Source organism: Saccostrea cucullata, unplaced genomic scaffold, assembly GCF_032062105.1.
Source record: "Saccostrea cucullata isolate Sc308-1 unplaced genomic scaffold, CSIRO_AGI_Scuc_v1 ctg3976, whole genome shotgun sequence".
NCBI classification, from domain to species: Eukaryota; Metazoa; Mollusca; class Bivalvia; order Ostreida; family Ostreidae; genus Saccostrea; species Saccostrea cuccullata.
In genome coordinates this window covers 8,175-36,012 of record NW_026932334.1, presented here as the reverse complement: position 1 = coordinate 36,012, position 27,838 = coordinate 8,175, and the positions used below count along the sequence as shown (strand labels likewise).

Sequence of the window (27,838 nt, the reverse complement as noted above, 5' to 3'; positions counted from 1 at the left end):
AATTCTGCAAAATATATTCCATTGCGATAACATATTTGGTTTATATGAATTGTTTTAAAATGAAAATAATTGAAATAGCGTTAACTTTTGTATATTTTTTGTCCTTACACATCACAAAAAGGAATTTTTAGATGAAAAAGATGACTTCTATCAGAGAATAAAATTTGCTATCTAAACGTGTCAAATATATTTCCTGTCGGAATAGCAATCTAGGTCAGACACATCGTATGTCTTACAAAGATAAACAATCGCAGGAATGTGAAGGTAATTCTTACAATTCTTTTCATCCTGCATAAAAGTTCACACAACACAAAAAAGCATTATATACATTTATTTGTGTCAAATTTTGAAGAATACAGAGTATGATCTAGAAATATTACTGCAACCATACAAACACAGACATCATACATATTTATAAATATATATATATATAGGAATAACTAATTTAATAGCATATCGCCTTCAACATTACCTATTTTCAATATCTTATCAACGGGAAATCATCATAAATAGTTTTATAATTTTTTTTGTGATCAAACATTCTATATGTCACGCAAAATAAAATAGATAAAATATGGGTTAAGTTTAAACCAAACTAAGACAGTTCAGCACTTAAGGTATAATGATATGATTACATTTATTACAGAAATTCATCCATCAAAAATGCATAGGTGATTTTAATATGAAAAGAAACATACACACCTTCACACGCCCACTATACAATTTAATCCTCATATACTTGCATCTTATTCCATCTACATATTATTTCTTTTGCTTTTTGACTTTCCTAGCTAATGTCAAAAAAATACCATATGTCTCAATGATGAATACAATGTATAGGAATGATTATGGCAGTGAATTATTTTTGTTAATAATCTGTGGTTTACAATGAGAGATTACGATTGCTTGATATTTATTTTTGCTGATTTTTTGGGATATTAAATACATGGCACTTCTGGAATTGGTATAAAAATAAATTGTATTAATAATGTAATATTGACATAATTAATAGCGTTAGCAATAATGAAAACATTAAATATGTAATACTGCAACTATTCAAAATGGCTTTGTTATGTCCAGACTTTTCTGAAAGAGAAAAAAAATTAACACTGCAAGATAAAATTTTGAGCAAGTGGAATCATAATTTGAAACATAATTTTCGTCTTGATCCACATACAAAAATACATACCTCCAGCAAATGTAGATGTACTACTTTCTTTGTTTGGTACTTCTAATGACTTTGTTGTTTGCTTCAAGGTTGTTGTGGAAATTTTGACAACAGTCTCTGGATTCCGAGTTGGCTCTGGTGTACCATAGTCTACAAAGCAATGGTATTTATATAAAAAAGAATTTACCGGGCCTGGATATCCAATATCTGATACAGAATCCTCCACCGAGTTCATGTTCTTCGTCATCCTATAATTATAGTCCTGCTGGGCACGTTATTACTGGTGACGTAAATATAGTAAATAATGAGGTCCTTAGATCACTTATTTCAAAAGTCCTTAATATATAAAACCCCAATTCTTCAACTGGCGTCGGATTATCATAAATATTATGGATTCTGTAGAAGATTACGCCAAGCAATGGGCCAGATATAAAAAAAAGAAGACGTTGACACTTTGTCATATTGGATTAAATGTATCGGATCTATTTTACAATCGCGCATAAGAAGATTGAGAGGCAATATGAAAACAATCTATCCTTTTGTATTCGGTTATCCAGAGAAAAAAATTTGATAGATTACATGATTAGTACGTACTGTTCCCTGTTGACAAAGCAGGTAACAACATTGTCTTTGTTTGTAAGCTAATTATATAAACTGCATTTTAGAACTTAAATTTAATTTTACAAGTGTTAATCATATGTCAGTTTTGAATATTTAAAACAATCCAAACAACCAAAAAGAATTTGGAATTACCATATCTATCTTGGATTCCACAACTTAATATCATTGACAGCTGCTTTTTCAATAAAAATGGAACTCGTTAGTTTACTTACCTTGTCATTGAATATTTGCAAAATTATTTTGTTAAAAACATTCTGATTATACACACAAGTGCTCTGAAATTGACATCAAAAAGATCCTTGGGTTTCTGATTGACAATATCTATGTGGTTTTTGGAGACCAGGTCTTCCAACAATCGATTTGAATTCCCATGAGTACTACTTGCATCCCGTTATGAACAGACCTTTTCTTGTATTCATGTGAAGCAGAATTTGTCCAAAATCAAATACATAAAAAGAAGAAAAATACTTGCTTTAGCCCTCAACTCACCAATTAGATATCGACGACGTATTGTCAAGATACCACATATCCCAGTGATACGATTTATTCTGGTAAACTTGAGATAAAAGATACCACAGAGTCTGACACAATCTAACAACCAAGCTCTATGATAAGCGTGATGACTTTAACTTTTCAATCGTCAACTTCCCTTACTTATGAAGCAATTTACCTTCATCACCTGCATACAGGGTTTATATCTCTCAGTTGATTCGATACGCAAGGGCATGCTCTACGTATATACAATTTCTAAAAACGAGGTAAATTATTGACAAACAATAATGCCCAACATTGGTGCCTGGCACATTAATGGAAGAAGAATAATATGAAGACAAAGAATATCAGCAGTCTCGTTTAAAGGCATCATTTTGTAATTTCTATGGTCGATACAATGACCTTGTCAGCAAATACATTTTATCATTGAGTGAAACATATGGAGACAATAAATAGTAACTCAAAATCAAAAGTCCATAAAACATTACAAAACAGAAGCAGAGCAAAAACGGACCTCCAAAACACCAGAGGCTGGACCAGGCGCCATGGAGGAGTGAGCATCCCCTGCCGACCGACGAACCCGCCATGCATTCCTTGTTATGATCGGGAAATAACGGAAAAATCCGTTGTCAATTCAGAGTATATATAATATAAAATAATAAGTATGAAATACGTCAGTCAGCATTTGACACAGTGATAAATTGCATTTGCTGACAAGGTCATTGTATCGACCATAGACCATAGAAATGATGACTTTAATCGAAACTGTTGATATTCTTGTGTCATCAACCTCTTTGTCGATAATTTACCTCGTTTCAAATATTGTTCATGCGTACAACATGCTCTTGCGTATTGAATCCACTGATATATTTTAACTCCCTATGCAGGTGATGAAGGTATACTGCTGCATAAGTAAGCGAGGTTGACGATAGAAACGTTAAAGGCATCTTTATCATAGAGTTTGCTTGTAAGATTACCATTAACGTCTTTTTCAAGTAAAATATCCAAATATGAAACAGATGTGTCAGACTTTGTGGTATCTTTTATCTCAAGTTCACCAGGATAAATCGATTATCGTATCGACATAAGAATGGAAATTACCATTGTTAATTGACGTCGTCGATATACCTAAATGTTGAGTTGAAGGCCACAGCAAGTGTTTTCTTCTTTTCACGCATAAGATATTGTACAAAGCCTGCTTCATATGAATACAAAAATAGGTGTGGTAACAACGTTTTTGCAATAGTTGCACATGGGAATTCCAATGGATTGTTGGAAGACCTTTTCTCCAAAAACAACGTAGATATTGTCAATCAGAAACTCAAGCAACTTTTTGATGTCAACTTCAGAGTACTTGTGTGTACAATCAGAATCTTTTTCAACAAAATAATTTTGCAAATGACCAATGATAGGGTAAGTAAATTTACGAGTTCCATTTTTATTGAAAAAGCAGATGTCAATGATGTCAAAAGTCCTGGATAAAAATTTTCGAAAATGACATATGATTTTGAAGAGTTTCTTCCTTAGAAAGGGAACAATGAGTATAAGTTGGATTACCACTTGTAGAATTAAATCCAAGTTCTTCTAAAATACAATTTATATAATAAGCCTTACAAACGAAGACAATGTTGTTACCTGTTTGTCAGCAAGGACCAGTATTTACATACTGAATTGACGATGTATATGTCCAGTTTTTTTTTTCGATCATGACAAGGAGCACATGGCGGGTAGGTGTGACCGGTCGGCAGGGGATGCTCACTCCTCTGATGTTTTGGAGGTCCGTGTTTGTTCCGCTCCTATTTTGTGTTGTTTTATGGACATTTGAGCTTCAATGCTATTCGTTATCTCCATATATTTCATACATAAGGACATCTTTTTTCTTCCATTGTTTTTAATGATTTACTTTACCTATGGAACAATGTGTGTTCAACTTGACCACTATCTCGCTACACCTTCCCATGTATCCTTAAAGCTCGCCTGTGTCATATTTCTGCTCATTACAAGTGGAAACGTGGCTATAAAGTACAAGCGGCGAGCCCATTTCTCTACATTTTCCTTACTTATAAGCTTGACTAATGTTCGTTATCTCCATTTACTTCACTTTAGTACGTTGCTTGATTATAGAAACGTTTTCAACTTCTAAATGATGATCATTGTTTTAATGTTTCGTGAAGAGTGTGACCGATCAACGGTGGAAGCTTATTCCCTCGTTGTACTTTATTCAACCTCTGATGTTTTAGAAGTCTGTGTTTGCTCTGCTTCTGATTTCTATTGTTTAATGAACACTCTGAGGATGATTTTGTTCATTTTGTTTTCATGAAAGAATATTCTGTTTTATATACACTAATTCTTTCAGTAAAAGTACATAATATGTACAGAGCTGTACTTGAACTAAGAGTCGCATACTAGTATCTGTTTATGCATACTCTAGATCACAAGCTGCAGTCTCTTTTACAACTTTAATGGAATAAAGTTACTGCCCAAATCCAGAGTTCTTTTTGTGTAAAAATAGCCACAAAATATCCAAGCAAGGTCAAAGTTACCTAATTTATGGCAAAGAAACTTTTCTATGACAATCAAATGTGTCACTCTGCTAAAGGTTTAGGTGTTCTTCAGAAGGATTTCTGAAATCTTTTCCAAAATATTCCTTGGTAAAAACATGATTTAAACACATTTGAATCTAAACTACGTCAGTGAAAAATAAACAAGATTTCCTCGATCATTGTGTGCATAAAATACAAATACAAAATAACTAATAATTCCCTAATCAATGTCTTCAATTGTTGACTTAAACAATGCAATTCAATAAATTGGATTTCGTTGTAAATATTAGAGAGGCCAAATTTATCTAAAAATGAATACCTTTGATCGTTGTTAATCCATAGTCAGTACCTAGAATATTCTCTGCAGAACAGTTATAGTCTCCTAAGTCACTTTTACTCATATTCCTTATTTTCAAAGTAAAAGTGTTGGAGTATTTGCTATGGGTTTCTCGTCCTGTTTTGAACATCACATCTTGCTTACTCCAAGTCACGATCGGCGGTGGATTCCCTAAAACGTCGCACTTCAGGTCCATATCCAGACCGGTCATTAGTGCCACCTCTGCCTGCACAACGACCTTTGGAGCAACTGCAATGAACAGCATATCACCAATTGATTATAATACTTAAGTGTATTTTAGTCATGATTTTAGCCAAACCAGTAAAGAGAGTTAATATTTTTTTAACATCAAGTAAACGGATCTACAGTTAAAGGGCTTGAAATTAATATATCTTGTTATTCAGAAACTATATTTTTTTGTATAAAAGTTTTTGTATCATAAAATTTAAGACACATTCTTTAAAAATGAAGTAGACGATCTTTAATAATCTAAAAATATCTGAATTCAGAAGTTTATTTTGTTATCCTTTGTTATTTATAAGCTTATCCTTACATTTACAACGTTTGCTGAAATTATCCTGAATGAAAGAAATTTAACAAAATCAAGACATATTTAATTGAGAAAGACAATTATATTAGATGCACATGAAGCAACATTCTGATAGAACTATCTATATTAAAATTCAGTTATTTATGTTATTTGATAAAACAGAATGTAAAAACAAAATGCTCCTTCATCTGCCACTTGATAAGAATATTTTTTCCTTACACTCAACGTCAACTGTTATATTTTTGGAATCCATCACTCCATTTCCATTGGCTGCCTCACATATGTACATTCCAGCGTCATCACGATTCACGTTCTCTATTACATAATGTTTTCCGCTTCCAACTGAAACCGATAAGAATTTGTTGACTTAAGACACTATTTGTGCAAAAAACATCAGATAATATAAAATGCAAAGCATGATATCAACAGAATTTTTTTTTTTACAAGTGCTGGTTATAATACTTATGATGTCCGCAGATCATAGACATAAAAATAAATATTAGCTGCAGATCTGTAACTCACTGGTCTCACCGTCTGAATAAAATTGGGATGGACTACTGGAGCCACGGTGTCACCCATCTGAATGTGTGTACTTGTTGCATACAAAAATGTGAACTTATCTTACATTATTTAGCTGCCATCTCGAAAACATTCTTCTTTTACTTATTCTTTTACGACTTCCACAAAAAAACATTCTAACAATATCTATGTAAATGTCATGGACGAAGAGCGTTTGACCAGACGTTCTTCCAATTCTAAATGGCGGTCTCAATCAGTGAAAATTTTGATAATCTAATTATCTGACCAGAAAAGCTATTAACGATTTTTTCAATGAAAGGCACTTTAGTTCTTTGTTCTTCTACTCCATTTTTATTCGATCGGGAAGCTACAGTTCTGCATTGAATAAGCAGGTGTGTCGAAAAAATCTATTGTTGCACCTTTAGCATTTGTAGAAAATTTAACAAAAATTAGTATTTTCTCTTTATTTTTATAAACGCTGTAATTGTCTATATTATATTTCATTGAGGACTATTTTTCTTCTGTAATTGATTTCTTTTCAAGGAAGCAAATATAAGGTCAGAAGTTGGCATAAGCTTCAGAACTGTAGCTCTCTTTAGGAATGTAGCTCTCTTAAGGAAATACGGAAAGATAAAGCTATAGCTACGGTTTTGCGTCTTAAATATACTATGATATATATCTTTTAAATTTCAAATTCTTACCAACTGAATTGTTTTAAAATATGAAATATATAAATAGGATTGAAAAATGAGTCAAAATCATAAAAATGAGGTGGGAGGGTAACACTTACCTTTATATTTCTCTGGTCTTGCTATATACGAGGGTTTTCGGATTCTGTACCATTTGATGCTGTAGTTAGTGTTGGCAATAACCTTACAGTGCAATGTCAGTTTCTCTCCCTCCAACAACTGTTCTCTATCACTATCTTTTACAATTTTAATAAAGGGAGCTGTAATATTGAAAAATTAGAATTCCGTTACAGAAATAACAGGAAATGTCAATTGGTCAGTATCAAATTTGAACCATAAAAATCTAAACATAAAATATGCATTTCCTTCCCAACACCATGGACCACTTACCGGTAGATGTAACAACTCAAAAAACGGTTTAAGTTGAAAGACGAAGCACCAAAAATCTTATTATACTCAAAAGTAACAACATTAACATAATTATCCTTTTAAAATCCATCAGTCTGAAGCCAAATCTTTACTAGAAGGTGACTATGAACCATTAGTTTTGATAGTGAATCAACTTAGATAAAAGAAAAGTTTGAAAACTTTAAATGCTGGTATGCTTTTTTCGCATGATTGAGTTGTCCTTGAGGCAATCTGACTATAGAATTCTGATTTAAGCGCATTCTGACTTTTCCCTGAACCTATCACATCAGTTAAACTTCGTTTATGGAGATTCTGAGATTCTGCGTGGATTAAAAAAATCATTAGCATCAATCCTTCATGAACAAGAAAGCTACAGAAAAAAAACACCTAAAGCTATTGTTTTGTTTGAGACATTTTCATTCTTTTACCTGGCTCATCTTACCTACTTTCTCTACACCATTTATTCTTAGACAAAACTGACCCACACACATTATCATTACACTATCTTCTCTTTCTTGTCTTATGGTATCTACTTTCTCTAAACCATTTATTTGTTCCTAGACACAATTGACTCCCCATACACTTTTTCTTTCTTGTCTTTCTTACGTACTTTCTCTTCACCATTTGTTCCTTGACACAACTGACCCCCATACATTATCTTGTCTTTCTTGTCTTATCTTACCTACTTTCTCTTCACCATTGGTTCCTAGACAAACCTGATCCCCCATATATTATCTTGTCTTTCTTGTCTCGACTTACCTATACTTTCTCTTTCTTGTCTTGTCTTACCTACTTTCTCTCTCTTGTCCTGTCTTACCTACTTTCTCTACACCATTTGTTCCTAGACACACGTACATGACCCCCCTACAGTCCATCTTCTTGTCTTGTCCTGTCTTACCTACTTTCTCTATACCATTTGTTCCTAGACATACGTACATGACCCCCCTACAGTCGATCTTCTTGTCTTGTCCTGTCTTACCTACTTTCTCTACACCATTTGTTCCAAGACATACGTACATGACCCCCCTACAGTCCATCTTCTTGTCTTGTCCTGTCTTACCTACTTTCTCTACACCATTTGTTCCTAGACACACGTACATGACCCCCTACAGTCCATCTTCTTGTCTTGTCCTGTCTTACCTACTTTCTCTACACCATTTGTTCCTAGACATACGTACATGACCCCCCTACAGTCCATCTTCTTGTCTTGTCCTGTCTTACCTACTTTCTCTACACCATTTGTTCCAAGACATACGTACATGACCCCCCTACAGTCCATCTTCTTGTCTTGTCCTGTCTTACCTACTTTCTCTACACCATTTGTTCCTAGACATACGTACATGACCCCCTACAGTCCATCTTCTTGTCTTGTCCTGTCTTACCTACTTTCCCTACACCATTTGTTCCAAGACATACGTACATGACCCCCCTACAGTCCATCTTCTTGTCTTGTCCTGTCTTACCTACTTTCTCTACACCATTTGTTCCAAGACATACGTACATGACCCCCCTACAGTCCATCTTCTTGTCTTGTCCTGTCTTACCTACTTTCTCTATACCATTTGTTCCAAGACATACGTACATGACCCCCCTACAGTCCATCTTCTTGTCTTGTCCTGTCTTACCTACTTTCTCTACACCATTTGTTCCTAGACACACGTACATGACCCCCTACAGTCGATCTTCTTGTCTTGTCCTGTCTTACCTACTTTCTCTACACCATTTGTTCCAAGACACACGTACATGACCCCCTACAGTCCATCTTCTTGTCTTGTCCTGTCTTACCTACTTTCTCTACACCATTTGTTCCTAGACATACGTACATGACCCCCCTACAGTCCATCTTCTTGTCTTGTCCTGTCTTACCTACTTTCTCTACACCATTTGTTCCAAGACATACGTACATGACCCCCCTACAGTCGATCTTCTTGTCTTGTCCTGTCTTACCTACTTTCTCTACACCATTTGTTCCTAGACATACGTACATGACCCCCTACAGTCGATCTTCTTGTCCTGTCCTGTCTTACCTACTTTCTCTACACCATTTGTTCCTAGACATACGTACATGACCCCCCTACAGTCCATCTTCTTGTCTTGTCCTGTCTTACCTACTTTCTCTACACCATTTGTTCCAAGACACACGTACATGACCCCCTACAGTCCATCTTCTTGTCTTGTCCTGTCTTACCTACTTTCTCTACACCATTTGTTCCTAGACATACGTACATGACCCCCCTACAGTCCATCTTCTTGTCTTGTCCTGTCTTACCTACTTTCTCTATACCATTTGTTCCTAGACACACGTACATGACCCCCTACAGTCCATCTTCTTGTCTTGTCCTGTCTTACCTACTTTCTCTACACTATTTGTTCCTAGACATACGTACATGACCCCCCTACAGTCGATCTTCTTGTCTTGTCCTGTCTTACCTACTTTCTCTATACCATTTGTTCCTAGACACACGTACATGACCCCCTACAGTCCATCTTCTTGTCTTGTCCTGTCTTACCTACTTTCTCTACACCATTTGTTCCAAGACATACGTACATGACCCCCCTACAGTCGATCTTCTTGTCTTGTCCTGTCTTACCTACTTTCTCTACACCATTTGTTCCAAGACATACGTACATGACCCCCCTACAGTCCATCTTCTTGTCTTGTCCTGTCTTACCTACTTTCTCTACACCATTTGTTCCTAGACATATGTACATGACCCCCCTACAGTCGATCTTCTTGTCTTGTCCTGTCTTACCTACTTTCTCTACACCATTTGTTCCTAGACATACTACATGACCCCCCTACAGTCCATCTTCTTGTCTTGTCCTGTCTTACCTACTTTCTCTACACCATTTGTTCCTAGACATACGTACATGACCCCCCTACAGTCCATCTTCTTGTCTTGTCCTGTCTTACCTACTTTCTCTACACCATTTGTTCCTAGACACACGTACATGACCCCCTACAGTCCATCTTCTTGTCTTGTCCTGTCTTACCTACTTTCTCTACACTATTTGTTCCTAGACATACGTACATGACCCCCCTACAGTCCATCTTCTTGTCTTGTCCTGTCTTACCTACTTTCTCTACACCATTTGTTCCTAGACATACGTACATGACCCCCTACAGTCCATCTTCTTGTCTTGTCCTGTCTTACCTACTTTCTCTACACCATTTGGTCCTAGACACACTTGACTCCCATTCAGTCGATGATATAACTCTATACAAGAAAAAGGCCAAGAAAAGCCAAAGCTGCGCAAGGTGCCACTACATCCATCTCGGCTCTGTTCACAAAGATCTGGACACAAGGGGTAGACGGTATCATTGATACAGGGTGGGAAAAAAGTTCCACAGAGAAAGGGCAACAAGAGTTTACTGCATTGAACCTTAATTAAGGTATAAAATTTGTTAAAGTCAAAAGATGCTTCCTCTTGTTTAGTGTGTCCCTGGCTGTTTGGGAGTAAGGTTAAGTTGGTCTGTAATACTCCGTGGCACTGGGGACTATAGATCTTCTCACATCTGGAATCTTTGATTTCTAAAAACAGGATATTGTTAATATAAAGTAAATGCTTATGTATGTATCAAATAAACTAGATGCTGTCATACAACAGCATCACATTCCAAAAGATGAAATAGTTGCTGCTTAAATTGTTAAAGGAAGAAAAAAAAGTGTGACAGACGCATGGACGGACCAGGATAAAACAATGTATCTGAATTTTCTGTAGATGATTATTTTTTGGAAAATATAATTACAACTTTAATAATAATTAATTTTAACAATGTCTTTATTAACACATTGTTATTTTAACACCTGGATGTCCGATAGTGTTTTACCTGTTTTTTTCTCAATCAGTTGTATCTGACCAGTGGCAGTCCCGGCATTATTAGTTGCTTTACAGGTGTACACTCCAAAGTCATAGGACTCCAAAGCACTGATAATTAGAAAATATCTGGCAATGTGGGATGAAGAGTTAAAAACTCGAAAACTTGTACGATAGTTTTTTGTCAGTTGTTTCCCATTGAGCCACCACGTTACGTTTCCCAGCGGATATCCTTCCACTGTGCACTGTAGTTCTGCCTGTTTTCCTCGCTCTTCTTCTATATGTTTAGGGGCTGTTATTACAGGCATTACTGTAAAGAAAAAATTGGAAAGAAAACACAAGAATTCTTTAATGAGATACATATATACAGAGATAACGAAAATTATTTAAGTCAACTATACAATACAAATCAGGAGCAGAGCAAACAAGTACCTCTGGCAGTAGGAATTAATATTTTGAGAGAGGGACACTTGTTCATTACAACTGCCTAAGTACCTTTAAAAAGATGCATTTTCTTTGTATAAATAAGGAGTCCCACACCAGCACAAACTCCTGTTTGGGTCATGAAAGTCATAATTTTGGAAGAGGCACTCGTGTTCACCTTAATCATGCTCTTAGTTCCTACCAAGTTCATGGCTTAATATCTATGAACAGAGGAGGATGTTCTCAAAGAATTAATGCATTTTTATTATGTATTCAACAAAGCCCCCTCCCTAACACCATTACTCCAGACCCTGTGTCCATAAATTCCACAATTTCGTTAGAAAGTTTAATGATTATTGCAATCATGTCAACAGCTTGACTGTTTGAAGTCCTGGAGTAAAGAAGATTTTTAAAGATTGCTCTTATTTTTATATGGTTTTAGTGCCGCTAAAATTGATTGAGTAACTCCTAAGAAAAAAAAAATGAAAATGTTCAAATGCTATAAATGCACGATGGACTACGCACGCCGACGGACGAAAACAGATAGCAATAGGTCAGTTAAATGACTCAGGTGACCTAAAAGCACTGAAGCCCAATGACGAAAGTTTCAGAAATTAAATTTTAATTTTTTTTCATTTATTGACACATAATTACTCACTGATAATCATTCACTTATTTTTGTACAAGAGGTGAAAATGCAAAATGTTGAAATTAGATTTTAAAGAAAGTAATCATACATTGTACATTGATGCGGAAATATCTCTGTGCTGTGGGCGAGATTCCATTGTCAGCCTGGCACGTGTATGTCCCTTCAGAATCACGTTTCACCGTTAACGAGAAATAAGCCCCTTTTGTTCCGAGATCTACAATATAAGATTAAGGAACTGAGATCTACAATATAAGATTAAGGAACTGCCCTGAAACTACAACTTTTTAATAACCAGGATACCTCTAACTTTGTTAAGGAAGTGTAAGAGGAGAAACTTAGCTAGAATAAGAGAGACTGTACCCGTATCCTTATACTGAAACGATTACGACATTGATTTTTATTTTCACAATGATAATGTTACATTTAAAACTGCTTTATCAATGTTATTATAATTGTCACCTTCAAGGATCCGTGCCCCGCTGTCCAATATCTCTTTGTACCATTTCACTGTTGGGGGAGGAGTACCGGTTACTTGGCAACGAAGCATAACCTTGTCCCCAAGAAACTTTTCTATTGTCTTGTTTTGGTCCAAAATTCGAGGTGGTGCTGCAAAGTGTTTATAGATCAGAAAATTTACATTCTTCAGGTATTTTGCAAATAAAGTATGTGGTAACCTACGACATCATGAACGGGCGGTCAAAAGATTAATTATGACTTATTTTGACAACACAAACGTTGAATGCCATGCAAGTACAGCGTCATAAGCGAAAATCAACTTTCAGGACCATATATCAAACAGTAGCTGTTGCAATGAATCTTCCATTACTGTTATTTATGGAACGCCGTCACTGCCTTATAGCAGAACACTACTATTGCATTGTGTCAACCTTCCATTACATTATGTCAACTCTTTATGACATTAACCCACACTACTATTGCATTGTGTCAACCTTCCATTACATTATGCCAACTCTTTATGACATTAACCCACACTACTATTGCATTGTGTCAACCTTCCTTTACATTATGCCAACTCTTTATGACATTAACCCACACTACTATTGCATTGTGTCAACCTTCCTTTACATTATGCCAACTCTTTATGACATTAACCCACACTACTATTGCATTGTGTAAACCTTCCTTTACATTATGCCAACTCTTTATGACATTAACCCACACTACTATTGCATTGTGTCAACCTTCCATTACATTGTGCCAACTCTTTATGACATTAACTCACACTACTACTGCATTGTGTCAACCTTCTATTATGTTATCTCAACTCTTTTTGACATTAACCCACACTAGCCTTGCATCGTGCTAACAATCCTTTACATTATGTCAACTCTGTATGACATTTACACATAGTACAATTATATTTCGTCAACTTGCATTTCGTTATGTTTACTTTTCATGAGATCTTAGTTTTTATTAACTGATGTGAAAAGCCCATGCCATACTGTGCGCACTCTTAGAACTACATTATGTCGATTCACTATTACGTTATGCGAACACGGGTATCCTCGGCCTTTATATGAGCATAACGTATTTTCCGCGTTCCGCAAGCACTAAAATTGGCGGGAGAGAAAACTGTCGTAGAAGAGATTCTCAGCGATTTGATAATGACATCTTTAAATGAAAACTTTAAGCGACAAATGATTGACAATCTTGAAACGTGCAAAGCCTTAACACTGCGACTGTGAATTAAAGTCACGTCGAAATTCAATGGTGTTTACTTTAATCTCATAATTAAATAAATCAAATATTATGAGTCGTGCAGCAATAATTTTTTTTCTTTTTATTTTGAATTTTTTTTTTTAATAAAAGTCTTAAACTTTGAAGGACATTGCATTAATTTCACAATAAGCTTAGCTGAATTAAGTTGAAAACTTTTTTTCTATAAAACTATAAAGCCTGAGAGCTGCTCCGCTTTCCGCCCTTGTCTCCAACCATATACCGCCCCCCCCCCTTCCTTGTTCAAGATTCCCATATCTGCCACTGATATGTGCCCATGCATGCTTACTAAGGCATATTCAATTGATTTAGATGAGCGACTGGTAGATTTTTGTTATAGAATTCTGGCCCTGGAATGATTAAAAAAAATTACTATCTCCAGTGACGTAGCATCTTTTTCTGAAAGAGGAGGTCAGCCAGAAAAAAATCATTTACCCGCAAAAACTTGACAAGCCAAGAAAAAAAGTCCAAGCCGAAAATCCTATTTCGGGGAGAGGGGTCCAACTTCGATCAGTTCTATTTTTTTCCAGATATATATTACATTACCCTTAGTGGATTACATGTATACTTCAACAAAAAGTAGGGGTAGGGGGGCTGTACAGTTTCAATGAACATTACATTTTCTATAGTAAAGTTATGTCTGGGAAAAGAGGGGGGTTGATATTATGTGCCTGTAATTTGTCCTAATCAATCAGGACCCCCCCCCCTTCTTCCCAGTCATTATAACACAGTCGTCAACATTCATTATATACTAGATATACAGCTTTGAGATAATGTAAATGTTTTTTAACATCAGGTAATGAACTTTTGGAATCAACATGATAAAGAGTTAACACAATATACAGATATTTTTAAATCACATAAGGAAGAGTTGACATAACGTAATTATATATCCACATCACGGAATGGAGTTTTGACATAATGTAATAAAGTATTGATGTAATATAAAGATATGTTCACATTATGTTATACACTTTTTACACCACGTAATAAAGCACTGACATAAAGGTACGATGTGTTCATCTCACATCATGATGCCCTCGCCGTAAAATAAAGATAAATCCATATCACGTAATAATGCTTTGATATAATAGAAATATACACTCTCAAAAAGGAATGGGCTTTTGACTTCATGTAATGATAAGTTTAATTATAAACACAATTTACTTGACGTAATGCAATTTTGACCTCACATATTAAAGAAATGAAATGATGTAAAGAAAAATTCATATCATTCAATAAAGTTTTAACACAAAATTTACACATTATCACTTGACATAATGAATTTTTTACTTCAAGTTATGAAGTGCTGACATAATGAAAGGATGTATTTACTTCATGTAATGCAGCATTGACATGATGTTAAGATATATTTACATCATCTCATAAAAAATGGACATAACGTAAAGATATGTTCACATCACGTAATGATAAATCGATATAATAAAAGCATAGTTGTATGCTATAAGGCAGTGTTGGCGTTCCATAGTTATTTATTCCAAAGACAATACAGGGCTTTTAAAATAAACAATTAAGAGGCCCAAGGACCTTAACGGTTACCTGGGTACACCAATTTAGAGGATGCATTAAGTGATGTAAAATGAAGCTTTGTTGCCCAAAAGCAAGAAAAATACCCGGTAGTATGATAAGGATCAACAAAATAATTGGTGTGGTTTCTATCTGTCTCCCCATTTATCATTATCACCATGAAACAATTCACAATTAAATGTTTTTATACATATAAATATATATCAAATATTAATATGTAGTAGTAATATACTGTATAATCAAAGTAGAAAATTAATATCTATTTAATATGTACTAGTATAAAAATAAAGTAGAAAAAAATTAATATTAATGTTTATAGATGTATACCTTTCACCCACAGATACACAATTTGGACTGGCGAGGCCCCCTTCATACACCGGTACTCGGCCTGATCGGAGGATTTCAGATTTAATATGGTCAGACTCTTATCGTCGCTGTATTCCTGCCTTAACTGATATCTGTTTCTGTCGCTGGAGAAGATTCGATCTCCCACGGATATTGTCTCCTGATACGGCCCTTGCCAGATAACCTGAAAATAAGGTAACTAGTTTCTGAATCGCATACTCATACATCGCTAAATTTCTTTTAAGGAAAATACATGTGTTCTACACTACCACAAATTCCTAATATGAATAAAAAAATTTGCTGATTGTTTATATATGAAAAATTCCTACATTTTAAAGGTTTTTACTGAAAGATTTTTGCACCCCATGAATTTTTTAAAAGAAAAACAATGTCATTTAGCAATTAGTAAACACTGCTAAGCATATAATCTTTACAGATCTCTTGAGCAGTTCCTCTTCCATCAATGAAACGTACAATGACGTCGATATGATGATACAAAAGTGAATCTAATTTTAAAATTATTTGTACAGATGTAAAAAAAAAATATAATCTATGGAACGCCGTCACTGCCTTATAGCAGAACAATAATATTGCATTGTGTCAACCTTCCATTACATGATGTCAACTCTTTATGACATTAACCCACACTACTATTGCATTGTGTCAACTTTGCATTACATGATGTCAACTCTTTATGACATTAACCCACACTATTATTCCATTGTGTCAACCTTCCGTTACATGATGTCAACTCTTTATGACATTAACCCACACTACTATTCCATTGTGTCAGCCTTCCGTTACATGATCTCAACTCTTTATGACATTAACCCACACTACTATTGCATCGTGTTAACTTTCCTTTACATTATGTCAACTCTTTATGACATTTACACATAGTACAATTATATTTCGTCAACTTGCATTTCGTTGTGTTTACTTTTCATGACATCTTAGTTTTTATTAACTGATGTGAAAAGCTCATGTCATACTGTGCGCACTCTTCTACATTATGTCGATTCACTATTACGTTATGCGAACACGGGTATCCTCGGCCTTTATATGAGCATAGCGTTATTTCCGCGTTCCGCAAGCACAAAAAAGGCGGGAGAGAAAACTGTCGTAGAAGAGATTCTCAGCGATTTGGGAATAACATCTTTAAATGAAAACTTTAAGCGACAAATGATTGACAATCTTGAAACGTGCAAAACCTTAACACTGCGACTGTGAATTAAAGTCACGTCGAAATTCAAGGGTGTTTACTTTAATCACATAATTAAATAAATCAAATATTAGGAGTCGTGCAGCAATCATTTTTTTCTTTTTCTTTTGATTTTTTTTTAAATAAAAGTCTTAACCTTTGTAGGACATTGCATTACTTTAACGATAAGCTTAGCTGAATTAAGTTGAAAACTTTTTTTCTATAAAACTATAAAGCCTGAGAGCTTCTCCGCTTTCCCCCTTGGTCTCCAACCATATACCGTCCCCCTTCCTTGTTCAAGATTCCCATAGCCGCCACTGATATGTGCCCATGCATGCATGCTGACTAAGGCATATTCAATTGATTTAGAAGAGCGACTGGTAGATTTTTGTAATAGAATTCTGGCCCTGGAATGATAAAAAAAATTACTAAATCCAGTAACGTAGCATCTTTTTTTGAAAGAGGCGGTCAGCCAGAAAAAAAAATCATTTACCCGAAAAAACTTGACAAGCCAAGAAAAAAAATATCCAAGCCCGGAAATCCTATTTCGGGGAGAGGGGTCCAACTTCGATCAGTCCTATTTTTTCCAGATATATTTCATTACCCTTTGTGGATTATACTTCAACAAAAAGTGGGGGTGGGGGTCTTTACTGTTTCAATGAACATTGCATTTTCTATAGTGAAGTTATGTCTGGGAAAAGGGAGTTGATATAATGTGCCTGTAATTTGTCCTAATCAATCAGGACCCCCCTCCCCTTCTTACCAGTCATTAAAACACTGTCTTCAACATTCACTATATACTAGATATACATGTACAGGTTTGAGATAATGTAAATGTTTTTTAACATCAGGTAATGAACTTTTGGAATCAACATGATAAAGAGTTAACACAATAAAGATATTTTTATATCACATAAGAAAGAGTTGACATAACGTAATTATATATCCACATCAAGGAATGGAGTTTTGACATAATGTAATAAAGTATTGATATAATATAAAGATATGTTCACATAATGTTATACACTTTTTACACCACGTAATAAAGCACTGACATAAAGGTAAGATGTGTTCACCTCACATCATGATGCCCTCGCCGTATAATAAAGATAAACCCATATCACGTAATAATGCTTTGATATAAAAGAAATATACACTCTCAAAAAGGAATGGATATTTGACTTCATGTAATGATAAGTTTAATTTTAAAACACAATTTACTTGACGTAATATAATTTTGACCTCACATATTAAAGAAATGAAATGATGTAAAGAAAAATTCATTTCACGCAATAAAGTTTTAACACAATGTAAACACATTATCACTTCACATAATGAATTTTTTGCTTCAAGTTATGGAGTGCTGACATAATGAAAGAATGTATTTACTTCATGTAATGCAGCATTGACATGATGTTAAGATATATTTACATCATCTCATAAAAAATGGACATAACGTAAAGATATGTTCACATCACGTAATGGTAAATTGACATAATAAATGCATAGTTGTATGCTATAAGGCAGTGATGGCGTTCCATAATAATCAATAATGTCTTTGTCTGTTACACTAAGTATGGAAATTAAAGTTGTATCAGTTGCAGACCTAATATTTTTCTCTACAGCTTCAAAATTAAATTCTATACTCTCAACCCTAAAAATGCATTTTATAAATGGCAAACTCACTTGATCATAGAGTCCGACATTTTTAACCAAACACGGCAATGTGACCTGGCCGCCCGCGGTTCCTGTTATGTTGACGAGCCTCTGTTGTTGCGCTGCTAAGAACACAAAACACTTTATGAATTTTACATCTTAAAGAAAAAAAAATTAGTCGTCCTAGTCTGGTTCTCTCTTCCCAATCCCCATTTCTCTGAGGAATGGAGATATATAATTTTATGTTAAATCTTTTGTGTTTCTTTTATGATGACCCTATCGTGCCCAGAGTGGTCTTTATATCATGTTGTAAATTTTGAATTTTACTAGGGGGAGGTAAATGCAAAATTTACAACATGATAATTATCATGTTGTAAATTTTGCATTTACCCCCCCCCCCCCCCCCCCCCCCCCAGTAAATCGAAAATTTACAACATGATACCCAGTATTTAACATTCTTAAATTTTTTCTTCATGGCAATACTTGCTTTTTCATTCCTCAAAAAACAGACATGAATTTAATTAGTTCACGATGCAAAATCTTAATATATATAATACATAACAAAGGAGGTTTTTATCACCTATCTCTGTTTTGGACGGATTTTTCAACCTTTATAGTCATAACACCAAATTTTCTATTTTAAAAAAAATTGTGGGAAGACAATATGTTCTCACAAAGGACTCTTGTTTAAACTAAACACGTATGGTATAAAGAATAATATGTATTGTTGGTTAAAAGGTTACTTAGAGAATAGAACAAATGTTGTTTGTTTTTGCCTTCTTTAACGAAAAACAAGCTCAGTTGTCTGGCAGGAGAACTAAGGAACACAAAGAGTGATATACAAAAACCTGGTATCCTCGTCGGAATCCCTTTATGTCGGTGTTCCATAAGGCTCTGTATTAGGTCCAGTGTTGTTTTCAATTTATGTAAACGATTTAGCTGACAAGATGTCAAGCTTTTGTAGATTATTTGCTGATGATAACAGTTTACAGTATGCGTCTAATTTCGTCAAATCTATTGAAAGTTAACTGAATAATGATCTTTTTATTCTTTTATCTTTTGAAGAATGGTCTACGAAATGGTTACTAAAATCAAATCCCTCAAAAACTACCGTTGCAATTTTTAATACAAGAAAAAACAAAAAACTTCCAAAACTGCTTTTCAAAGATAGCCAGTTAGAATATATTCAAACTCAACATCTTGTGGTAACATTTTCACATAACTTAAGTTGGTCATCTTAAATTGAAATCTTACTGTCTAATGCATACTAAAGTTGGGTCTATTAAAAACTTAAATTCAAAATAAATCGAAAACCCCTTTCACTCATGTATACTGTGTACTTCATTTGTCCGCACCTAACTCGAGTAGACTTCAGTTGTATGGGGCGGTTGTCTATCGATTCTGAAAATTAGAGAAATTGAAGCACCACAGAAACCAGGCGTTAACCTCATGAGCCTTGTGGCTAAGAGAATCTTTAATTCATTTCAACTTAATAAGATAATTTACAATTGATAGACTAAACAATAATGATTTATTTATTTGACATTCGTGAAAAAAATTGGGGTATGAGTCAATTTTTAAGTTTTAGGTAACTTAGGTGATCTGTCTGATCTATTGCTATCTGTTTTCGTCCGTCGTCGTGCTTTGTGCGTCGTGCGTTAACATTTGAACATTTTCAGCTTCTTCTCTGCAACTGCTCAATCAATTTCAACCAGTTTTGGCATAAAACATTTACGGATGAAGGGGAATAAAATTGCGAATTTCATGGTCCCTGTCCCCGGCCCCCTGGGGCTTGAGAGGTGGGACCAAAACCACTCAAATAAATGCAATATTTAAAAATCTTCTTTACTCCTTGACATCAAGCAGTCAAACTGTTGACATGATTGTAATCAGCATAGATTATATGGTGAAAATACATTATTTTTTTGAAAATCTTCTTCTCTGCCCCTGGGCATTAAATAAACTATCCAGGTACATAGTTATGTCGAATAAGACTGCCTCTTCCAAAATTGTGAATTCATGGCCCCAGGGTCAGGGGTTCTGGTGCTAGAGCAGTGCTCTATTTATGTATATTGAAAATGCATAAATTCTTTAAAAATCTTCCCCTCTGCTCCTGGGTATTAAACCAGTGAACTATGTACATATTAGTTATAATGAGCAAGAATATCTTTTCCAAAATTGTGAATTTCATGGCCCAGAGTTGGGGGTTCTGGTGTAAGGGCGGGGCTCTATTGATTACATGTAGGCTGAAATATGAAAATGATATTTCTTTGAATATCTTCTTCTCTGCTCCTGGGTGTAAAAAAAACTAACCAGGTACACATAATGCACAAGAATGTCTCTTCCAAAATTGTGAATTTCGTGGCCCCTGGGTCGGGGATTCTGGTGTTAGGGCGGGGCTTTATTGATTATATAGTGAAAATGCATTAATTCTTTGAAAATCTTCTTCTCGGATAAACAAACCAAATACATTATTATGTTGAATAATGCTGCCTCTTCCAAAATTGTGAATTTCATGGCCCCAGGGTCAGGGGTTCTGGTGTAAGGGCGGGGATCTATTGATTCTACAGTGAAAATGCATAAATTCTTTAAATATCTTCTCCTCTGCTCCTGTGTATTATATCAATGAACTATGTACATAGTTATGATGAGGAAGAATGTCTCTTCAATATTTGTGAATTTCATGGCCCCTGGGTCAGGGGTTCTGGTGTTAGGGTGGGGCTCTTTTGATTATATGGTGAAAATGCATGAATTCTTTGAAAATCTTTTCCTTTTGGTCCTGGGTATTATGCCAATGATCTAAGTACATATTTATTCTGAAGAAAGGCACCTTTTCCAAAATGCTTTATTTCAGGGCCCCCGGGTCAGGGGTACGGGGGTTTACATAGTCTGAAAATAAATTAATGCTTTGAAATTTTTTTTTTTTTTTTTTTTTTTTTTGTATTAATCAACGATTAATGATTAAATAAAATTTATGATAATTTTTTTTAAAAACTTTGAAATATGTGGCCTCAGGGTAAGTGATTTCTGTGGGTTGGGTTGCACAATTAGTTATAAAGTGGAAATGCATTTTCTCTTTGTTACTATGATCTACCTCTGGGAATTAAGTAACCACTAAAAGCATGCTAAGTGTATAGTTATGATAAGCAATGGTGCCTCGTTCAAAATTGTGATTTTCATGGCCTTTGATTTAAAAACAAGAGGCCCATGGGCCTTATAGGTCACCTGAGCATCATGCAACAACTTTCTAGCGATTAAATTTGATTCATGTTTTAAGCCAGATGCTATGGCATTCACAATTTTGAAAGAGGCACCATTGATCATAATAATTATACACTTAGTAATTGCTTAGTTTTAATACCCATAGGTAGGGTAGGGGAACAAAAAAATGCATTTCAACTAATCAGTAATATTCAGCAATAATCAGTAGTGCCCCTACCACACATGAACCCCTGACCCTAGGTCCACACAATTTTTGAAAAGGCACCCTTGCTTATCAAAAATATTTGATTAATACCAAGGATCGAGCAGATTTCAAACAATTCATTCATTTTCAGTATATAAGTACAGCCCCCACCCTCTATGGTACCCCAGACCCTGGAGCCTTGAAATTCACAATTCTGGAAGATTAAGGCCCTTGCTCATCAAAACTTTATAGATAGTTAACTGCTTAATACTCAGGAGCAGAGAAGAAAATTTTCAAAGACTAAGTGTACTTCCACCACATAATCAATAGAGCCCCACCATTACACCAGAATCCCTGATCCTGGGGCCATAAAATTTACAATTTTGGAAGATTAGGGCTCTTGTTCATAATAATATGTACTTATTTAGTTTATTTGATACCTAGGAGCAGAGAAGAAGATTTTCAAAGAATTAATGCATTTTCGCTATATAATCAATAGAGCCCCGCTCTAATACCAGAACCCCTGACCCTGTGGCCATAAAATTCACAATTTTGGTAGAAGTACTCTTGCTCATCATAACTATGCACTTAGTTAGTTTATTTAATACCCAGGAGCAGAGAAGAAGATTTTCAAAGAATTAATGTATTTTCATTGCTGTAAAACTCAGGTGACCTACAAACGAACCAAATTCAAATATTGGAAAGTTGTTACATGATACTCAGGTGACCTATAAGGCCCGTGGGCCTACTGTTAAGTATACACTAAATTTGAAAATAGTTCCAATAAATGCTGAGATCGAGCGATCTTGCGTGATTTACAATCTTCACTTATCAGATAAAACAAAAAGGAAATTGAGAATTTTTCCAAGACATTTAACAAGATTTAGTGCCGCGTTTGAAAGAAAATGTAGCAGAGGTCTTGCTGTTCAAAAGTCTTTCAAGTTGGATTATGAGGTATTTTTTTCTTCAAACAAATTCCTTTGGATAAGCATTTATGTATTTAAACCACACATTTTTTGAAAATATAAAAATAATTCACAGAAATGCAATAATTGTATAGAGGCTTAGTCTATACCAGACAATATATCTTTAACAGAGTTTGACATTCTTGCAAGAGTATATTTATCTATCGTTTTGAACATTTTTATTAATGAAACCAATTGCTTAAAATAGATTTTCGAAAAAAAGAACTTCGTAAGATTATCTGTCCCATTTGCATCAATACGAATATGCTTCTAACATGGCAATCCTTCAAGGATTCCGCTATATCTTTACCAACACAAAACACCTGCTGCTAAGTTTTATTGTAGAGCGTGTTCTTAGATAAAAGACGCAAAACTCACTTGATTTTGTGAACTTTTTCACCTCCAAAAACCATCCAAGAAACGATTTTTTTATTGTTCAACGATGTATTAAGCGATAGGGAGAACTTGTTTCAAAGATAGATTGTTGTCATAGAAATATATTAATTTGGGAAATAGCTGTCTGCAATATTAAAGTGATTTATTTTTCCGTGTCTTCTTTTTAAATTTACATTTATAACACTCTTTAAAGCATGTGAAAGAACGTATTCTAGCCATGCTAGTGGTTGCCACATCAAATTGCATCTGACACAAATACTGACATAAACATTATATACGGAACACCAAGTGTGGAGAGAAAACATAAATCTTTATTACATATGATGGGGTTAGATTATCTTTTCACACCTAAGCGCTGGTTAAATAGTCAAACCATCTGTCAGCGGTAGATCTGTGTAAGTGTGCCAAAACAAGAAGACAAAGCCAAAACAAACCGTAAAATCTTAATTCAAAACACACAGAGTCTGCTATGTCTGTAAAGTTAATATAAACAGATCAACTGACTTCATACCAGATCACCATCTCAGCGTGTTCGTATCAGGGATGGGTTGACATTACTGAATTATAAGTTCTGAGTTCTTTATCCCTTGTCGAAATGTTATACAAAAAAATACATGTAGGTGCGTTCTTCAAAAATTTATCCCTATCAATAATTGAATTTTTTCTAAGTCAAAGGGGCATAACTCTGTCAAAAATGGCTCGATCGTATGTGTTACCAAAACAGAACTTGAACTAGATATTCTTATTTTAAATCTGTATAGTATACCAAATTTCATTTCAGTTTGTGCAACTGCTGCGAAGAAAATGAACGGAAACTGCGAATAATTGGAATTTTTCTAAGTCCAAGGGACATAACTTTGTCAAAAATGGCTTGATTGTACCCAAAAAAGAACTTGGCCTAGATATTCTTACGATGAATCTGTATACTAATTTTCATTTCAGTATGTGCAACCACTGCGAAGAAAATGAACAGAAGCTGCAAATAATTGGAAATTTTCTAAGTCCAAAGGGCTTAACTCTGTCAAAAATGGCTCGATCGTAACCAAAAAGAAAGAATAGCATTGTCCATGTTTTGCAGTTGGAAACCCAAGATATGTGTCAGATCAAAAAGTAAAATTGGAGGTGCATAATGGCTAGATATGTAATAAACATACTTTGGAAGTCTCATTAAATTCCATTCAGTGGTGCATGTACATGTATTAAAGGAGTTGCGGATATGAGAAGGGTGTCCCCAAAGCGTAACAGACGATGATACTGTTAGATTTTAGTTTCGCTATAAAGTTTAAAAGGATAATGGAACATAAAATCAATCATGTAACACAATGACTATTTATGATATCAAGGAAATCTCGAGCATCTTCCAACGACAGTAATGACATCAATCTATATACGTGATTTGAAATAAAGATATAATAAGCAGACATATGAAGTCCAAATCAAATTATTTTCCCTGTAATATAAGTATTATTCTAAAATTATTGATTGTTCATAAAGACATCGTTTCAATCAAAGTTAGTGTGCAATGTACTATATACAGAACAAATCGTATTTGACATAGACAATCACATAAAAATATATGAACATATCGAATTAGTGAACAGCATTTTGTTGCAGTACGCCGTGTGTACTTCTGACGGAAGGATCGTACAAATTCCACATACGTTAAAGCCCATTGATTTTCCTGTCGGTAATTAACTGTATTAATCTACTGCCTATTAATACGAGAGGATAAATACTGTATCGGTTCTCTTATGTTGCAATGCTAATTATACACACTATCAAAGAAAAAGAAGTTTATTAACATACAAAACTGGGAATAATAGAGCGATGACTAATAGAAAACCCATTCTGAAAACGCCCTCTACTGCGGGAAAAAGAAAGATGTATGTTGTTCGCTGTTGATTTTTCTTATTTGATAAAATGGATCATAAAAAAACGTTTTGAATGCTTATAATTCTTGTAACCTTGGAGACCAAATTATTTATAACATTTTGCAGATTTTAAAAACGAGATATACTAACTTTAAGATTGGGCTTCTGTTTTAAATGAAAACTAATAATTACAGACTGTAGTTCGTTTTAGAAGAAGTGGGTGTTGAAAAATGTCGGTTAGGAATTTTTTAAGACAGTCGGAATAAAGAGAAAATTGGACGTCTTGGTTATTCTATCAGATAAAAATTGTACATTTATTGTTTTCCTTTAGTTTTATGTCCATGTGGCATCTTATCAGTGAAGAATTCAGTTAATTTGTAAACTGTAATCATCGGAATGTTTTGTTTCAGGAGGACGGGCTTAACTTTAAAGGTATCAACATTTTTAGCGCATTTTGTGAAAGTCTGTCCATTTTCTTGTAACTAGTTATTTTGGTTTTTTTTTTACTTCTAAGCACGCAATTCGGGGAACAAATTGTATTCAAGAAATCGCGTCTAGAATTATTCTATTATATTAAGTCACAAAATTTTCGTACAGTCGGCTATTTAATCCGCCAGGAATTCCTCTTTTTGATACAATCTACACTTGAAGAGAAGCCCATGCACCGTCTTCTGAAATTCCGATATTATAAGACCCCATACAGAGATTTTAAAGCAAAGTGTGATGAATTCGTCTGTGTTAATATGTTTTTTTCTGTTTGAGGTCAATAGAGTTTGTGGGAATCATAAAAGAGGAACCACATTTACGCCCGTCGATACTCCGAAACATAAAAGTGCGAATTCTTGATCAGAAGCACGTGTAGATGCGCCATAGTAAGGGAAGCCTGTTATATCATACGAGAGGTAATCAGGTGCTATAATGGGATTATTGTCTCAATATCAGGGGCAAGATTATCTCTATCTCTTGTTGTCTATCGATTAACAGATGTAGGCCAATACCCAGATCTACGTCTAAATGTAATTTGAGCATCGACTCACATCCATAATTTGGTCATCATTTTAAAATTCAGGAAGTACGCTGAAGCCCAGTTGAAAACATATAAAGAACCTCTTATCTGGCTTGTCTTGAGCACCCAATAGAAAGCTTTCTTCTTTAACCCCCAGCCGTATGAGGAAGCCACATCCAATTACTTTTAACGTCCGTAAAGCAGAGCAAAATCCATTCAGAATTTTGAATTTTGCAAACTTTTATTATTATCTTTTTTTATGAAACAGTAGAACCAGTTCGGTTTATTTTTGTGTTGTTACATTACGTTATTGAAAAATTATGATGTTTGAGTTATATGAAGCCCAATTATAATGTTTAAATATAAATTACAGATAAATAAGAAGTAAAGTATAAACTTCTAACCAATAAATTCAACTATACTCACCAGCAGCAAGCAAAAGTCCAGCAAAATTAACAGCTGTTAAAACACAAAACATTGTTGAAACTTTCGCTTCCCTAAAAGTTAGATCTCTTTGAGCAGTTAATTTACAGTTCAAAACACAAGCAGGTCGCTTCCGTTAAAAGTATGAGAAATTGAAAAAAAAAGATGAAGTGAACAGAACGTTTCGGATGTTCGAATGGGGATAATCCAAACACAGCAAGATATTTACATGTTCCGTGGAGGAACACAGCTATTACCTAACATCGGCGGCTGATGCTTTGAGACCGGTGATAAAAGGAAGCCCTTCGAACTAATTTGCCAAAATATCGCCAATCCCAACAACGATACAGGCCAGAACGCTTAAGGACGATGTCAGCGTTAAGAGCTGTTTTCCTAAGCATTAATAGTCAAAAGTTTATCAATTACACTCAAAAATATTTCAGTCTACATGCGCTGGATTCCTAAATTCCGCGCCATTGATTAATGAACAGAGAAAATCGTGTCTATATTTTGATAATGCTAGTAGAAAGAGCAATCCTAGATTTATCAAACGAACAGAGCGCAAGTTGAAGGGATGCTATAATAAATGTTTGGTTAGTTTTTGCAATAGGTATAGCTTGTGTTTACTTGGAGGTAGATGAGAGAGTGAGTGTAAGTTCTGTGTAAATTTGTATGTTTTTGATGTTGTATTGCCATGAACTGGGAATATAGACAAAATAAATTAAATAAAAAGAATTAATTTTAAATAGAATTAAAAGTAGCTATAGGTATTTATTTGTTAACTACAATAGTTACATGTAGTGTGGCTTCATTGTCATCGGTATTTCATCACAGCCAGAAGAGTGTTGTCTTATATATAGATACGGAATCAAGTATATCAGTATATTTCTTTATCTCTATGCGTATATTATGCATCTGCAATGATTATAAAATGAAAGAAAAACATGACCTGTGTATAAATTTGATTTACATGGCCATAAGAAACGGGTAGTTTTGCAGATATATGGAACAAAATAGAAAACATGTAGCTACCATACACTTGTGTCCCCTCAATGATAACGTCTGA

The 27,838-nt window shown here is 34.7% G+C and overlaps 1 protein-coding gene across 2 annotated transcripts; it reads right to left on the bottom strand.

Moving 5' to 3' along the window:
* Positions 1 to 408: 408 nt before the first annotated feature.
* On the bottom strand, positions 409 to 27,174 carry LOC134234904 (hemicentin-1-like). Of its 2 annotated transcripts, none has more exons than XM_062716951.1 (12): positions 26,776 to 27,174; positions 18,736 to 18,830; positions 15,831 to 16,032; positions 12,678 to 12,824; positions 12,307 to 12,432; positions 11,160 to 11,456; positions 10,483 to 10,860; positions 7,021 to 7,179; positions 5,931 to 6,053; positions 5,144 to 5,410; positions 1,190 to 1,318; positions 409 to 1,086 (listed from the first exon to the last, which is right to left on the bottom strand). In XM_062716951.1, exons 1-12 carry the CDS (start codon positions 26,825 to 26,827, stop codon positions 983 to 985), a joined length of 2,079 nt encoding a protein of 692 aa, XP_062572935.1. In that variant the 5' UTR covers positions 26,828 to 27,174; the 3' UTR covers positions 409 to 982. The 2 variants fall into 2 exon arrangements, with proteins under 2 accessions (XP_062572935.1, XP_062572936.1); XM_062716952.1 differs by having other exon boundaries at positions 18,736 to 18,827.
* Positions 27,175 to 27,838: the final 664 nt, after the last annotated feature.